The 17,144-nt window shown below is 30.5% G+C and overlaps 3 protein-coding genes across 3 annotated transcripts; 1 reads left to right on the forward strand and 2 right to left on the reverse strand.

The window, feature by feature from the left end:
• The first annotated feature begins 656 nt into the window (after positions 1 to 656).
• Positions 657 to 6,726, forward strand: LOC113401702 (facilitated trehalose transporter Tret1-like). Its single transcript, XM_026641731.2, has 8 exons — positions 657 to 880; positions 3,275 to 3,410; positions 3,508 to 3,736; positions 3,876 to 4,032; positions 4,598 to 4,815; positions 5,171 to 5,342; positions 5,916 to 6,202; positions 6,432 to 6,726. The coding sequence occupies exons 1-8, from the start codon at positions 812 to 814 to the stop codon at positions 6,703 to 6,705; spliced, it is 1,542 nt and encodes a 513-aa protein (XP_026497516.2). The 5' UTR covers positions 657 to 811; the 3' UTR covers positions 6,706 to 6,726.
• A 109-nt stretch (positions 6,727 to 6,835) lies between these two features.
• LOC113401585 (leukocyte elastase inhibitor-like) lies at positions 6,836 to 10,733 on the reverse strand. Its single transcript, XM_026641554.2, has 7 exons — positions 10,462 to 10,733; positions 9,737 to 10,164; positions 8,983 to 9,159; positions 8,308 to 8,521; positions 7,930 to 8,144; positions 7,629 to 7,811; positions 6,836 to 7,261 (listed from the first exon to the last, which is right to left on the reverse strand). Exons 1-7 carry the CDS (start codon positions 10,475 to 10,477, stop codon positions 6,980 to 6,982), a joined length of 1,515 nt encoding a protein of 504 aa, XP_026497339.2. The 5' UTR covers positions 10,478 to 10,733; the 3' UTR covers positions 6,836 to 6,979.
• A 2,953-nt stretch (positions 10,734 to 13,686) lies between these two features.
• LOC113401645 (uncharacterized) lies at positions 13,687 to 16,998 on the reverse strand. Its single transcript, XM_026641637.2, has 5 exons — positions 16,257 to 16,998; positions 15,682 to 15,827; positions 15,018 to 15,251; positions 14,704 to 14,942; positions 13,687 to 14,121 (listed from the first exon to the last, which is right to left on the reverse strand). Exons 1-5 carry the CDS (start codon positions 16,888 to 16,890, stop codon positions 13,917 to 13,919), a joined length of 1,458 nt encoding a protein of 485 aa, XP_026497422.1. The 5' UTR covers positions 16,891 to 16,998; the 3' UTR covers positions 13,687 to 13,916.
• Between the last annotated feature and the right edge of the window lie 146 nt (positions 16,999 to 17,144).

Raw genomic sequence — 17,144 nt, forward strand, 5'->3', positions numbered from 1 at the left:
TTTTAGTTTTTCTTTTAAAAATAAATAAAAAGAATACCAAAAAAGTAGAGAAGTAAGACAAAAATTATATAATAATTAAATAAATTTATGATAATTTTATTATTATTATTAGTTATTTATTAGTATTATATATAAATAATATTAGTTGTTTATTATTAGGTTCTTAAATAATTATTGAATAAGTGTTTAATATCAGGACTGTGTCGTTTCGATTAACTTAAAATTAACAAAGCTATCGACTTACATCGTAATGCAAGATTATTAACCCAGTACCCTTTACAAAAATTAGTAATATACAATATGCTAAATTATAGTATACTATACTATACTATGTAGTTCAAGTTTGTGTCTTGGATAATCCCAAAACCCTTAACCCATTTTTTAAAGATTATTTCTATATATAAATAATAAAACTTATAGTTTTGATTATGACTACAATAAAAGGTTACAATGACTACGAATATGGTATGTATCAAGTATGTCGAAATCTGAAACTAAATAATATATGAATTTGCAGACAGAAATGTTTGTTTAGTTTTAAGCATATTATCTACCAAACACATCGTAAGAATGATACCTTTTTTTTATTTATTTTTCGTGTGAAAATAGTTTAGTAATTTGTATTATGATTCTCCTTAACCAGTTAAGGAGATAAGTGGATTATAAATTCATTTTCCAGCTATTTGTGTAAGACTGAAGACGTTACTTCGACGTTCAGCGTTGTGAAAAATGTTCCTCGTGAAGAAGATTTAGTTGATTTACTATATACTATTTTATTAAAGTAGACTTTTTTCTTTGTATGTAATATACAATGGTGTTAAAATTAGAAATAAATGAAAATACAAAACATGTTAGTCGTTTGCGATCGACGTTTTCTCAGGTAAGTAAAAAAAAAAAATTCGGTTTTCTAATATTAAATTAATTTATTATCTGTGTCTTTGGTTCTTGTATACGTGTGGTAGATTGATGTGTTAGTTTTTATTTCCAGAGAGGATCGCAATAAAAAACAGGATTACAATTTTTGTTTGTCTTTGTGTTTCAATTGTCTTTCTTGCGTTCTTGTCAATTAATCTTTATGACTTTCTGGATACCTAGGCTAGTCTGGATGATATTTGGATAAACAATCCATGATCGAGTCATATATATTATAGTAGTGAATAATTTAAAATCGTTATTATAAGCATAAGACCTTCGCTTACTGATAAAAATTAAGTGTTTCGAATGTACCTATATCTAATTTTTTTTTTAAATATTAGAAATAGGTTTTACTTAAATTATGAAAACCCATACATCGATTTTAACGTGAACTCGTTCACTCTATATCCAATCTATTGATATGTATATTTATTAAGAAATTTCATAATACAAGGTTATCTTACCGATGGTAATATAGTTTCTCTAATTACATTAAGTGTGATCAAATACTATCTGAAATATTCATAATTAATATAAATATTATTAATTTATTAAAATAATATAAAGATTGATTTATATGCAGGGTATGTTTGTAATATTCATGTTCAGCAAAACTTTTTTTAATTTAAATATAAATTATAATATAAATATTTTAAATATACTATATTATATTTTTATATATATAGACGATATACAATCGTAATAATAAACCAGGTCATGTTATACATAGAAAGTGTTTAAATTATATAACAATTAATTGTTACCAACAATAACAAATTTGACAATATTGTATGTCTGAGCATCTTGCAACCATAAGATAATTTATCACAATCATGTTATCAATCGATTGCGATAAGACAAGACTTCGACATTTTTTGACCGATTACCATGAAATGGTGGAACACATAAACGTATTATTCATAGAGAAAGTTTTTATACCATCTACTTTATACTAACTCGCATATAAATGTGACTGCACGCCAACTTCTATATCTACTTTTCAACCGAATGCTATGACCAATGATATACATATATTTTAGCACGGAGAATATTCTAGTGATAGTTGCATCGCTAACAACTATAAAAATTAAAAAAAAAAACTTTTGTCTATAGTATTTATTACATGAATATAATATTGGCGTTACATGAATATAATATAATATTACCAACTCACCCTTTTGTAATATTGACTATGAAAATTTTTGAGCACTTGAAATTATCTTTGGATTGTGCATAAAACTAAAGCCAATTTTGGAGCAATTGGCGCTTACATTTTAGATTAGTCTAGACACTTATCGTTTTTCCTTACATAAATAATATCAAATAACTTTGAAATAATAGTTAAAAATAAGTAAAAAAAGTTTTTCTTAAGTCTAGTCAAAAAAATGTTATGTTTTAAAGTGTATTTATTTAGAAATTGTTAAGAAAAACAAGAAAATACTTCGTAATAAAATTTTGATAACTTAACGTATTCAGTAGTGTCATTTTTCCGTTAAGAATAAAGTAAATCGACGCTTTAATTAACGATTTATGACACATAATAGCTGAGACGAAAAACAAACAAAACAAAAACAGGTTTTACAATAAAATTTAAAATTTTTAAAAATGTAACTTTTAACAAAACAAACATTCTTAAAGCAGTAATTGAATATAATGAGACTCGAAAACTTGAATTATTATTATTAGTATGTGTTTTTAAAAAAAATGTATATTCATCAGTTAAATCCAAAGAGATTTTAGATCAAAGTAGTTTTTAATACATTTTTTACATCTTAATGATATGACAAAAAAGAAAAGTTTTATTTCCATAAGAATTATTAACATTAAAATATTAATTATACATAAATAAAAATTAAAAATAGTTACTGTACAAAACATGACCGCGTGAAATGGTGGCATGAATGCTAGCAGCATTTCCCCGTTGAAACGCAATTCTGATCCTCTGGGCAAAATACTAGCCCTCCTGTCACCTGAAGGCAATAAGGCGAGGTGTTATACTTTTAATGAAACTTTTATACTATTTCATTTTATGATCTAACATCATACTTGGTGGTAGGGCTTCGTGCAAGCCCGTCTGGGTAGGTACCACCCACTCATCAGATATTCTACCGCCAAATAACAGTACTCTGTATTGTTGTGTTCTGGTTAGAAGGGTGAGTGAGCCAGTATAATCACAGGCACAAGGGACGTAACATCTTAGTTCCCAAGGTTGGTGGCGCATAGGTGATGTAAGGAATGGTTAATATTTCTTACGGCGCCTTTGTCTATGGGCGGTGGTGACCACTAACCATCAGGTGGCCCATATGCTCGTCCGCCAATAAACGTCATAAAAAAAAAAAAATATTGAAATATGTTACAGATCACAGCGTCGACATCATCATTTCTTCTCTTATTTGACTTGGGCATGGCAATTAATTTCTCAACTATTATGATACCGGCGCTCCTAAACGCTAAAGAAGGCTTATCACTTGATGAAACACAAGCATCTTGGTTTGGTAACTTTTAAATGATTTATTGTATTAGATATTAAATTCATGGAAACTGTTTAAAAATTTATTTTGATGTGTGTATATAATACGGGTTTTATTTCAGGGAGTATATCATTCTTGTCACAGCCCGTGGGTGCGTTGCTCTCTGGACCGATTGTAGATTACTTTGGTAGGAGAAAAGCTAACTTTATCGTCAATATTCCCATGTTATCAGCATGGGTTCTGATGTACTTCTCTTGGAACCTTGCAACACTTTTCATCGCTAATGCCTTATTGGGCATCAGCTCAGGTATTATGGAGGCACCTATCAGCTGCTATATAGGAGAAATTAGGTAAGAATTATTTGTTGGTAACATTTTTTTTTTCAATTTTTCTTTAGCGATTCTCTTCATTTTTGTATAGTGATTATGGTAATCAATTGTCTTGCCAAATATTTTTACGAAAACTGGGTGTGTTTTCCTATATTTTCAGTGAGCCATCGATACGTGGCGCTCTTTGCACGCTGACTCAAATGTTCACATCATTCGGTATTCTAATTATGTATTTTCTTGGTACAATGGTGGACTGGCGGACAGCGGCTTTGATATGTCTCCTTGCGCCTGTTGCATCCATGATTACCGTCGTTTTTGTAAGTACAAAACTTTAAATAATTTAAATTAATTTTTATTTTTTTATTCCATTTTAAAGCATCTATAGTGCAATGGCTTACGGGCCGCCTAGCGATATAAAAAGTCGCAGGATCGATCCTGACCACTTGGACTGTTGTCTTCCCCACTCCTACCACAAGTGATAAGCTTAAAAGGAGGGGTAAATAGGAATATTAGTAATTCCTTAATAATTAATTTAAGCTAGTATTCTTTAAAAAAATAAAATAGTAATAATATCATATCTAGGATATATTCAAAATTTTAAATAGCCTTATAACTAATTAAACCTTTATTTAATAACCAATTGGCATTGGAGACCGAGATAAATTATATTCTATAAAAAGCCTGTTGATATTACTCCCAAAACTTTGCATGACCAAATACTTGAAATATTTTATTAAAAAATCCGATACATACCAGAAATGCTAGTTTAATTTAAACTAAAATAAAGATGAAACTTTTAATTAGTATACCTTTCTATTATTTGGATATAATCCTACTTAGAAATATATGTGTGTATATATTCTTTATTTAAACTTTATCTAGTCACCAGAAACGCCAATATGGCTTCTTACAAGAGATCGAGAAAAGGATGCCCTGGACTCCCTTTGTAAGTTACGCGGTTGGACATCGCCAGAAAACGTAAAGAATGAGTTCGTCGAACTAAGCGCTTATAGCAAGAAATTACGAAACTGTGTCATATGTTATAATACTGACCAAGATAATAAACTTTGCGAACACGAATCAATGAATTGTTTTGTAAGGTAATAATGTTATGCATAAGTCTTACTTTGTTGTTAAATGTACTGTTTCAATAATATAAACACGTCGGCAATAAATTGTAAATAAAATAAAGTCACGTTTTTCATATCAGTTACAAATATTGCAGATGAATTATAGAAGGCGCTTCTAAAACAAATCATAACATATTTTAAAGCAAATAATTTAAAATAGTAATTTTATTAGTAGTTTGATTAAATTATTACACAAGAGTTTATAGTTTAGAGTTAAATAAGTCAGCGGATAAGTGAAAGTTTGTGGATTGTGCAAATTTATATGTATATATGTATTTAAAAAAAAATGTTTTATAATTGAACACAAATTTCCTATTTTTTTCAGACGCATCCTTAAGATTAGATATGTGATGCTTTGTAAAGAGACCTTAAGACCTCTGTCACTTATGGTGCTGTACTTTTTGTTTTACGTGATGAGTGGTCTGGCGCCCATGCGACCGAACTTAATCAATGTTTGTGGAGCCCTTGGTATGGCTCAGGATGGCAAGCAAGTTGTGGTAATTTTTATAAATTTTTGTTACCTAAGACCTAATTAAAACAAGAAGATTATAGGCATAAAATAATTAATTTAAATATGGACCGTTAAAGTCTGGCAATTATGGCTGGCATTCTATCCTTGTAGATGACACTAGTAATGTGCCAAAAGTAGCTAAATCTTTGATGCTGAAAAAATGTGTCCTGTATCGAACTAACACGTACTTGAAATTATTAAATGTATTAAATAATAAATTTACATACGAATTTAAATAATTTCAAAATACTTGATATCGATAATTATATTAAAATCTTTGTTACTAACTTAATTTATCTATAAGAAACAAAAACTGTTTTCATGTTCTCCTGACGGACGTATACAAGTACGCGGAGCTTTCTCCAACTCTAATTGTCCGAAGAGACGGAAATCTAATACGTCTGATTGGATCCAGTACAGGAGTAATATCGAGCTAACACAGATAATTTCAGTGGCATAAAAACCGAATAGCCTCTATTGGCCTCACCCGGGCATAACCCATGACAATGTTTATTAAAAATGTATGTCACAAATAGTAATTAATTCAATTTTTTTGCAGTTGATGGTGGGAGTTATCACATTCATCACAAGTTTCCTTGTCATTGGACTTATTAAGGTTCTCGGCAAGCGTAAACTTGCTGTTACTTCGTTGTTCGGAAGTGCCGTATTCTGCATGATTATAAGTATATACGCAAAAAGAAATTTGAGCGATTTGGTGTTCTCATACCAACCATCGACATTCCCTACAGAGCCCAGTATTATACCATTAATATTAATATACATATTGTCATTTTTTAATGGACTAGGAATTCCGTGGGTTCTGCTCGGAGAAATTTTTCCATTCAGGTAAATTATTTCTTTATAAAGTTTTGGTTATACAAATATATACAGTATAAAATTAATTGAATAAGTATCTTTAGCTTTTTTCAGATGTCCATTGATTTCATTTACTATCCAATAAACAAATTAAAAGTAAATTAAATTTACACTTTTCAATTAAAGTCACATTCGAATTACTAAAATTTAGTTAAACAAAAAGCTTATGTTATTATATATGCACCTTTTTATTTTGCAGAAGTCGAGCTACAGCACAAGGCCTATCCGCAGCAAGCAACTACATTTTCTCCTTCCTCGGGGCAAAAACCTTCATTAATCTTGAAACAGGCGTTAAGCTATGGGGAACATTTGCTACGTATGCGGTATTTGGTTTCATCGGAACTATTTACTTATATTTATTCTTGCCGGAAACTGAAGGCAAAACTTTACAAGAAATTGAAGATTTTTACAATGGCGACCTTCGAATATTTGGTGGAAATTCTTTATTAAAATATTTTAAACGACGTAAGTAATCAAAATAGTATAAGATAAAACATTGAGTAAATTATTTGACTTCTGATCATATGTTTAATATATTTATAATTCACGTAAAATTTAATTTAAGTATAATATAAATAAAGTTTTAAATTAACTGTAAACAAATATTTTCCATACATATTTTATTAATACCATATTACTAATTATTATTATTAATAATATACACATTTTAATCGCGAGAGTGAAAATATAAAACAAATGAATCACATTTTATTTTTTCACAAAAATATATTAAAACTATAAAATTATTTATTGAGACGGATCTTCAATTTTCGCTATAAATAATGGTATAGCAAACTGTGTGTCCCACAAAACGGCAAGGAATGGTCTATTTGCTTGGAAGATAGCTGAAGGTTCATCATATGATAGGGCAACGGCTGCAAAACCAGCTGCACCTACTGCGGATAGACCTTGTTCGTCGACAGATAAGTATCCTGTGTGAACTGCTTGAGAAATCTCTGGAGCATAAGTTCTGTATGTTCCAAGACCCGAAAGATCAGTCTTAGGTGAGAAGATCTTTGAGATGCTCATCTGTTAAATAAGATACAATCATTGGTATAAAGAGTAAGAAATCTCTAAAACAAATATCGACCACAGAAGTCATTAAACGGATAATAGACAAGATTATTCACGCACTTATAGTGCAAGTTAAATGAAAAAACAGGCGTAAAGTGCATTGTGCATTTATCACTTCACTCTTGCCTTGCGAGCTTTCCGAGTCCCTTCAACTTCCAGTTCAGGAATGTCACCAACAATTTTCTTTAAAAGAAAACTAATCTCTTTTATAGGTCCGACCAGGAGTTCAGAATCGGGTCATCTTGACCTGCAGTTATCATATTAAAAGTTTGGTGAAACCTATACTAAAAATGTTAAAGATAAATCTCATCGAGTCACTTACGTTTTTCAATACCGGTATCATATCAGTGTCCGATTTAATCGTGAATTTCGGTATTTCTAATTGTACTTCAATTTCTTGGAAATTGAGATAACTCACTAACTTAGTATTTGTCAATGAGTTTAGTGTTGTATCTGCGTCTGATGACTGATGCGGAAGAATCAATATCAAAGAGTATTGGTGACGCTGAAATAAAAATAAATAAATGGAGCTTATTGTAAACTAGCATCTTATCTTGAAACTTATTAGGATCTAACAAGTACTGTAACTTAACTAGCATCTTAGCTTGAAAACAATTACTTACCTCAAACGGCATAACTGTTATATAAGCTTTGGATGTCTCATCAATACCATACTTGAATGAATGACGCATGCGCATGAAGGAGACCGATTTAGCTTCTCCGCTGTTCAAGTGGAATATCAATAGCTTGGTGGCTTTTTTATTGAATTTCGTTTCCCAAAGTCCTTTGAAGTACACAGCATTTGCAATCACCAATTGAGTGTTTTGATTGACAGCATCTAAAATTAATTTATTTCATGCTTTAATTTTTTTTTTTCCATTCATAAACAGCAATATTTATTAATGCAGGAAAATAGTTATGTAATCAACCAACGGGTAGGTTTTTACCTGTCTTTTAATATTTAGTCATAATATTCGTAATACTTTTTTTACAATACTTACTGTAAGGCAACAGATCCTCAATCCTGTTATGAGTTTGAACGGCGACCCATTTGTTCATTTGCTTCACAGCTTGTACAGGTCTCGAAAAGTCCATGACTGTGACTTCACTGCCGAAGTTCAGTATGGCAGTTTCTCTGAAATCGGGGTTAATTTCGAAACCATCGCCGATAAATAAATTATTTGACACGGTCAGGATATTACGAGAGTTACGTTTCTGAAAATTAATAAATACGTAATTTAATATTGGTACTTTTGTGATAAGTTATTATCTTTGCCATAACAAATTAGTTATAGCCATAGCAAAAAAAATTGCTACATAATATAATTAGTGTTTTTCTTATATATATTTAGTCTTTACTTCGGGTTAATTTTAATATTAATAATAGAGCGGACGCCTGCAGTTGGATTTTGTCACGAACAATAATTGTACTAATAGTCGGTCTCATATTAATATCAATAATTTTAAATATTATATAGTTGCGAATTTTTGTTCTACTAGATATTTTACTAACATTAACTATTTTAAATCTTTTGGTAACATATTTAACTCAAAAATGTTCAAATCTAAAGATAAATTGTCTAAAGCGATAAGAACAATTATCACAAATTAGTTATCTTCAAAAGTATGGTTTCGTTGTAAGTTAAAATAACTAATTATGTAAAAAGTTTCCTTACTTTCATATCATACGTTAATCTTCTATATGTCGGGGCTACGACTTCAGGAGTCATTTGCAATATCCTCGTTATTTCATCCTGAGCCTCGCCAAACACTGCTTGTTGCAACAGAGCCAAAACGGTCGCGATTGATGTCGGTGAAACTATGATGTTACCGGATTGCAAACGGTTTATACTCTGTAATATAAACCAAGCACACGTTAACTTCAGTTGTTAAGGCACAAATAGATCGATAATATGAATAATGTTTCTAATTATTTTAATATATTGTTGGTAAAGTAATGATAGATTGTTTGATAATTACTATTTAAATAGCATAAAATGTTATAGAAACCAAAATAAGTTACATAACAATATTTATTTTAATATTAACAGCGTAAACTATAAATGTTTTTAGGGAGTGATTATTTGAATAATGTTATATCAAATATTCTTTTTTTGAATATAAAAACAATATATAAGAAATAGAGAGATCACAAATTATACTAAAATATAGTTTAATTCAATATTGCTCAACAAAATAAGGACATTATTCCCTAACTTTTAATTTTTCATGAACTTTTTGGTGAATTGTTTGAGGGAGTGACAGTCGCACTTACCAAATGTCTTAGCGTGCGTTTGAAAATTAAGAGTAAATAAAGCAAAAAAAATAAAATAACAATTAGGGTTATGATTGCTAAGTTGAAATATTAAATAATTTAGCGCGGAGGGGACCCTCGGGAGTGAATTAAATATATAATTTATTTCTCCTTACCTTCAACAGATTAACACCAAAATTCGTTATAGCGTACGTTACATTATTGAGATATTCCACGTCTGTTTTACCCACACCAACAAATCTGACAGGTTTCGTGGTGATCGGGGACTCCTCAGAATCAATAGGTCTTATTGGCTGCACTCCACTGATAAAGTTAACATTATCATGATTGAATAATGCAGATGGTTCATTATGCACTCTATTGTCCTCTCTGTTCAATTGTGCTTCAGCTTTTCTTTTATTGAGTACATCTTGAATGTATTTATCATAGCTACTGAGAGCATCATTTTTGTTTTCGCGGAATGTAACCGCTTTCTCTTGTTTTTGATTAATTTGAGGAATAATCACACCTCTTCTTTGTTGTAATACATTGTTCAATGACTGCGTTTCCACTTTATATGATATTGCGCATAAAACGCATAATGCTTGAAATAAGAGAATAAATAAAGAGTTAGTTTAACGATTTTAATTTGCGAAATATGTGGGTTATAATACCTGTCTGATCAAACGCTTGGAACTTAAACACACGAACTTAAACGTGTATTCGAATAAGTTGTCATTCGTCATGCGAAAAAACTTTCAAAGTTCTATGTCGTTCATTGGATAATAATCAAAACTATTAGAATAATTTAAGCAAAATAGCCTTAATTTATATTGAAATTTCATCATACACGCTATGAATGAAAAAATAGCATTCGTATAGCATATACATACAAACTTACCTATTATACTCCTCATAACTGCACTGTGATGCTGTCCTTTATTTTAATTTTGTTCGTAATAAATTTATTTATTTTTCTTTACATAAGCTTTATTACAAATAATATATTTTTTAAAATACAAAAACATTCGCACGACTTCGAATTCAACTCACTACTACAATGACCGTAAACAAGACTTTAGTAGTATCTAAGTTTTAATCAGACGTTACTTCTGACGCATGTTACTGAATTTTAAACTTTACCGTCTTAGTTTAGAGTAGATAATCCTGTGTGACTATTTAGATGTATGTTGCAGTATATTTAAGTTACATCTGTTTGTGGTTTTCCCAGGCAAGCAGGTTTCCTCAACGCTCAACTTAATACGTCTTTGAATACGTTTTAGTTGTATCATTTAGTTAAGAAAATAATAAGAGGTGAAGATCAAAGTTGATTAATGTGGTACTACGAATACTCATTAAAATATTTATATGTAATTAATAGCACTTATGATCAAGTATTAGTATTCGTAACTGAAGTATGCTTACATACACTTTTTTTTTAATTATATGATATTTTATGCCATATGTCTGCATCGAAGACGCAACCACAAAAACTCGAAATAACCACGATTTCAAATTGGGTTTTATTTAAACTCAATTCAAACGTCACGAATTAACTATAAGATTTGAACATTATTATGGTTTTGTTATAATTCAACTCGATTAGCAATCGCGTTATGTTAAACAACTAGTTTTTGTTTAACGGACCTCATGTTCTCGTTTCAAAATGAATATAAAAAATAGAGGAAATTATTTATACGAATGATTAATAGTATATAGGTATATATACTATAGCGTTTTGAAATTTTAAGATATCCATACAGATACACTTTTGAGCACAATTTTATTAAAAAAAGTTTATCTGTTTTTGAAAACAACGTATTCGTTTGAAACTACCGACGTAGATCGTAAATCTATATGAAATAATAATACAAAACTCTAACAACAATTTCGTAAAGATTAGAAAAACTATATTCAAAATATGAAATATGTTCTAATCTAAACAAAATTAAAGTAAATTTCTTACGAATACTCGGAATCATCTTACGCATTCAGAGTCATTATCTTCAGTAAATTACGTATTATCGTGCAATTATGTGTACATATATTGATATCTGTATTATTTATATTTTATTTATGTATATATTAGATGATAGGTATTGAATAGTTTTTTTTTTTAGTTTATGCAAAATTTTTGCAATAATTTGAAAATACCTTGGATGGGATGAACGCGCTAGTCATACAATCAAATAGCAGATTCAACCAGATGACTGCGATATATACAGAGTTATTGGTAATTCAACGTATTCCCGTTAGGAGAATATATGCATGATGCAAAAGTGAACCATTTTTGAGTTATAACGTTTTTTAGATTTTTTCAAAATAAGTCAAAATTGCAACTTTATAAAAACGATTAAACATTAGATATTTTTCAACATTTAAACAATAATTATCGGGCCAAATTTAAAAATGCGAGACGGAAAACGATATTATTCAATATTTTTTTTATTTTTTCCTCAAATATGCCTAAAAAACAAAAAAAAACATTATGAAACTTGTTGTGCAGATTATTTTAAAAACATAATCGTGTAATTAGCTTTCCGAAAAGGTATAAAAACTAGGAATTTATTTCAAAGTAACCGAAATAAAATGATCAGAAAGAACGCTGGTGGAAATTCGTATTCGTATACATGACCGAATTCGTATTAAAGGTCGCTCTTTAAAATTCCCACAAAATTGATTTAAAATAATAACCAATGTAAAAAAACTTACTTATTTACTTAACTTACTTACTTAATACGAATTTAAAATTAAATTTAGATACATGAACAGTTCAGTAGCTAAGTTACAATTAAGATATTTTGTATTATCATTTTAATCCTGTCTTATCATTTTAATCCTGTGCACGTTATTTACGAAGAGGATGCTGAAAGAAGAGTTGCTTTCTGTAGATTCATGCTTAATGAGGATATAGTAGATGCATCTTTTTTTAAAAAATCCTCTGGACCGACAAATTCAAATTTGATCAAGATGGTATTACTAACTACCATAATAAACATTATTGGAGTGAAAAAAGCAATCTAAATACTACAGCTTATATATTTGACGGCCTGTATATATTTGACGACCTCCGTGGTCGAGTAGTGTGTACACAGATTTTCATGGGTACGCCACTCCGAGGTCTCGGGTTCGATTCCCGGCCGAGTCGATGTAGAAAATGTTCATTAGTTTTCTATATTCTCTTGGGTCTGGGTGTTTGTGGTACCGTCGTTACATCTGATTTTCCATAACACAAGTGCTTTAGCTACTTACATTGGGATCAGAGTAATGTATGTGATGTTGTCCAATATTTATATTTATTTATATAAGTGTTCAGGGACCAAAGAACGGTCGAGCGAATCCATTTCTCTGGCGGTCAATCTCAAGGGAGACCAGCAAACTACGCAAGCACATGTGCACTGTCTAATCATGGCTGTTATTGAGAATATTTCGATAGAAAAACCTTTTATCGGGCCAACCTGGGTTTTGAACCCAGGACCTCGGAATCTGCGGTCATATAACTAGCGAAGCAGTCAACAATATTTATTCATCCAATTTTTTGGGGCGCACTGACGTGTATAAGACTGTTTTATGTTGAGTTCAGAAACTGAAAAAAGATATTAGCTTATATGTACAAACATTTTAAAAAATAACGTTGCTATTGAATATATGAAACATTTGAGAAGTTAGAATTGTGTGGAATGAAGTATTTATAGTAAGATGAAGGCATTTTTACTCTGATAGTTCTGATTTATTTTATTTTATTATTTATGTATAGATTATAAAGATATTTACTAATAATTTGTGAAAGTAGCTCTAACTGTCTGTTTGTCTGTCGCTCTTTCACAGCCAAACCAATTAACCGAATTTGCTGAAATTTGCTATGAAGCAAACTTTAACTCCAAGGAAGGACACGCTACGTGTCATGTGTGTGTGTGTGTGTACGTGTACATGTGTCAAAAAATAAGTACATCATACAAATACAAACAATGTAGGTGCGCATGTTTATCTGTTCATTCATATTTTCGCAATACAGGAGTTATGCGTTAGTCCTTCGTTCATGAATTACATCAGATGCGAAATAATTTAACTCAAATTCAACAATATTAATTTTGAGCTTATAATTGTGGGTAGAAAAAAAAAGATGTAGAATTAAATAATTTATTTTACATTTGTCTTATCTTGAGTTCGTCTTCTCATTACAATCATTTCAATAAAATAATAAGTATTGGTCAAGTTTTGTCAAGTCTCATTTACATAGACGATTAAAAAATAAGAGGAAATAGAAAATAAAAAATAATAGTAGTACAATATATTATAAAAAAAACTGACGAAGTTTAAATGCTAATTATGCTTTGCTAATTTAATTCCAGGCCATCAGGCTGGGACAACTCTTGTATCTATAATTGCAAGTTCATTTGCTGAACTAATAATTTTCTGAGCTACATAATGGGGTGGTTTGCCGTAATACTCGAGTGGTGCTTTATATTCGTATAACGGTGTCGAAATCAAACGAACTCCCCTTCTTTGAACGGAGCAGACGTAGGAAATATTCGACGTCTTCTTCACAGCTGCTTTAAATCTAGAAACAAAAAATATCAAATATCAACGTTTAGTCTAAATCAAGTATGTTTTTAATAAATAAAGTTATCTATAGAAAGTTTACTATAAGCATTCAACCAATAAGCCAACGGTTTTTTATTTTAAGAAAATCTAGTCAGATCAAATCATATGATACGCTTGTACGAACGTATGCGCAATTTACATAATTATGAACGTTTATATAATCATATAGTGCTGCTGTATTGCTCTTATTGCATATATACATGCTCTTAAATAAATGCAGTGCCTGAGGTCCAAAACTAGGAAACTTTATGATCGCGCTCGTGTCAATTAAAATTGTTCGTTTGTTTTGTCAATAAATTCTTAGTAAATAGCCGGTTGTTTTTACACTCCTGTGTAACGCTCGCAAATAAAACCTGGTAACGCTGATCTTCTAGTCTCTATCCAGTCTTGGGAAATGACCGTCTCATTGGACTATTTGTGTCAGGGAATAGAGAGTATACTTGTTTCTTCATAAAGATTAATTGAATATTGCATATTACTGGACTTTACAATTAATTTCAAGTAAAATATTGAAATAAATCATTAATAGGAAACTTACACTGGATTCGTTTGAAGCTTTACCATAGCCTCCTTCTTTCTTAAGAGCAAAACGGCGTTTCTTACAGCTGCTGCACCGATCACTGATGGACATTCATTGCAGAGAACTTTATCTATCATTAAACCAGATATACAAACAAATGTTGCAGCTACTTCAATCTCACCGGGATGAAAGTTATCGCACCACCATGATAGGTATGTTATAAACTCTTGTGGTACTACAGGTTGAGACGGGAATTTCTGAAATAAACAATTAATTATAGAAACTTACTCAGTTATTGATGACGATTATGAATAAATCTTTAGCAGTCTTACCAATTTATATAGTACAGCTTTTTCGGCTGCTAAAAGATTTCCAGTTGTAAAAGCATGGCTCGCGAACCTAACTAACCGCTTTGCGGTAGCAGCTTGGCCGTGGATTTTCTGCGCAATCCAATAGCAAGCTGCTGCGACAAGTTGCAACTTCTCTAACTGGACGTGACCAACGGCTAATATTGAATCCAGATACCAAATCGCAGATTGAATTACTGCTGGATTTCCATCCGAACCCTATAAAATTAAAAAAAAATGCTTATAATAATATTATCTTACGTACAAAGCCACAAGTATCTTGAACCTGCTTTTTTATCTTTTTCGTTCCATTTAATTTGCGATTGACATTTGTTTATCTTATAACAACAATTACCGTTAAACATATTTGTCTTATATTGTTTGTCTTAGTAATATACTGGTCCATCTTATTCTCTAATAGAGAGAGAACATTTTTAGCACAATAATATCTTTAGTAAGGTTCAAATTTGGACTACAGTTTTACATCAATTATTTTTTTTATGAAGGGAAACGATAATAATACTCAGTCAAACTCCATCTCCGTATCACTAGCAAACACTTTAGTCAGTAACATAATATGAAGCTCTTATTATTTTAATACAATGTTGTTTCCGTCTAATTAAAACAATTAAACAGTAATTTAACTTACGTTAACTTTTATCAGCCAGTTGATTACACATGCGCGTGTTACGTTTGGTATTCTTGGCAGCACTGTTCTATTCTCCACATTCAAAAGATACGTAAATAAGTCTGCCGTATAGTCCCGGTTTAAGCATTTCATGTATGACTTTTTAACTAAAATGAATAGAAAATCAATGGATTTTAACAAACATCGCATTCAAACTAATACATCAAGATATTAAATAATATGGTGTATGTTCCAAGGGACATAATAATTGCATTCATAAAAATGCAATGTAACTTAAAGATATTTCCCGCATCTAACACGATATATGAGGTGCATTAAACACAGTTTTTTTTACGAAATAGTTATGATTATGAATTACCATAATTATAATAAAAACATTTTGAATTAATTACTTACAAAATATTTAATATCTAAGTACCATAATATACAAAGATTCTTACCAATTAAGAAAGGCCTTAAAAATGTTACAAATTAGGTAATATTAAATAATGCGCATCAACTGGTTTCTCCAAGCATTTAAGGGACAAATTAAATATTTTACCTTGTATTATGTATATGATCGGATAAATACTTACGTGAATCTGGCGACTGTAAACTGTCTTGCAGGCGTTCATGAAACAAACGTCGTCTATGTCTCTCATCTCCTTTCTCATATTTCACCTTGGGCGAAAGACCTTGCAATTCTCGACTATGCGGTCTCTTAAGACTCCTTTTTATATTTCTTACTTTGTTTGGTTCTAATGTTGGTGATTTTAGAGCTGGCGTAGCTGCCTTTTTTGTTTCTCCGAGACAATTCTTTTGACCATTATCATTGAAATATCGCAATTCTTTATGTTTACTTTCATCGAGTGCACACTCATCATCACTAATAACTATAACACTACATTCTTGAATGCTTTCGTCCTTAAACACTTTATAGTCCCAGTCTAAGTCTTCAGTATTTTGTCGAACAGTAACATGCCGAGCATTTATCTTAACAGGACATTTAATTTTTGTTTTAATTTTTTCTACTTTTTCATTTTTGTGACTAGGCCCTGCATTATTAACTATATTGTTTGATTGTTGATTAATAGTCTTCAATGGATGTCTCTCATTTTCTGTCTCCTGTTGTCTCTTTAGCACGTTTTGTGGTATTGGAGGTAACGGTTCTGTAGGTAGAGGTATCTTTGATTTTACCTTCATTCTAATATTTTCTTTGTCGATATCCATTTTAATAATAAAAGTAATATTTAAATACTAATATTGATACATAAAGTCTTTGTTTCGTTACTTTTTTTTGCGTTTGATCACGACCGGCGTGAGCGTTTAATTTCTGTGACAACTGAACGACGATTATATTTAAGAGTACCCGCTTCATATTTGAGCTTTTATTTCAAAAGTAATATGTCTTGTTCAATTTAAAACAGACTGACAACTTTAACTATTGATATTCCTACCATTTACATGTATTTAAATTTATATTT

This window comes from Vanessa tameamea, chromosome 20, assembly GCF_037043105.1.
Source record: "Vanessa tameamea isolate UH-Manoa-2023 chromosome 20, ilVanTame1 primary haplotype, whole genome shotgun sequence".
NCBI classification, from domain to species: domain Eukaryota; kingdom Metazoa; phylum Arthropoda; class Insecta; order Lepidoptera; family Nymphalidae; genus Vanessa; species Vanessa tameamea.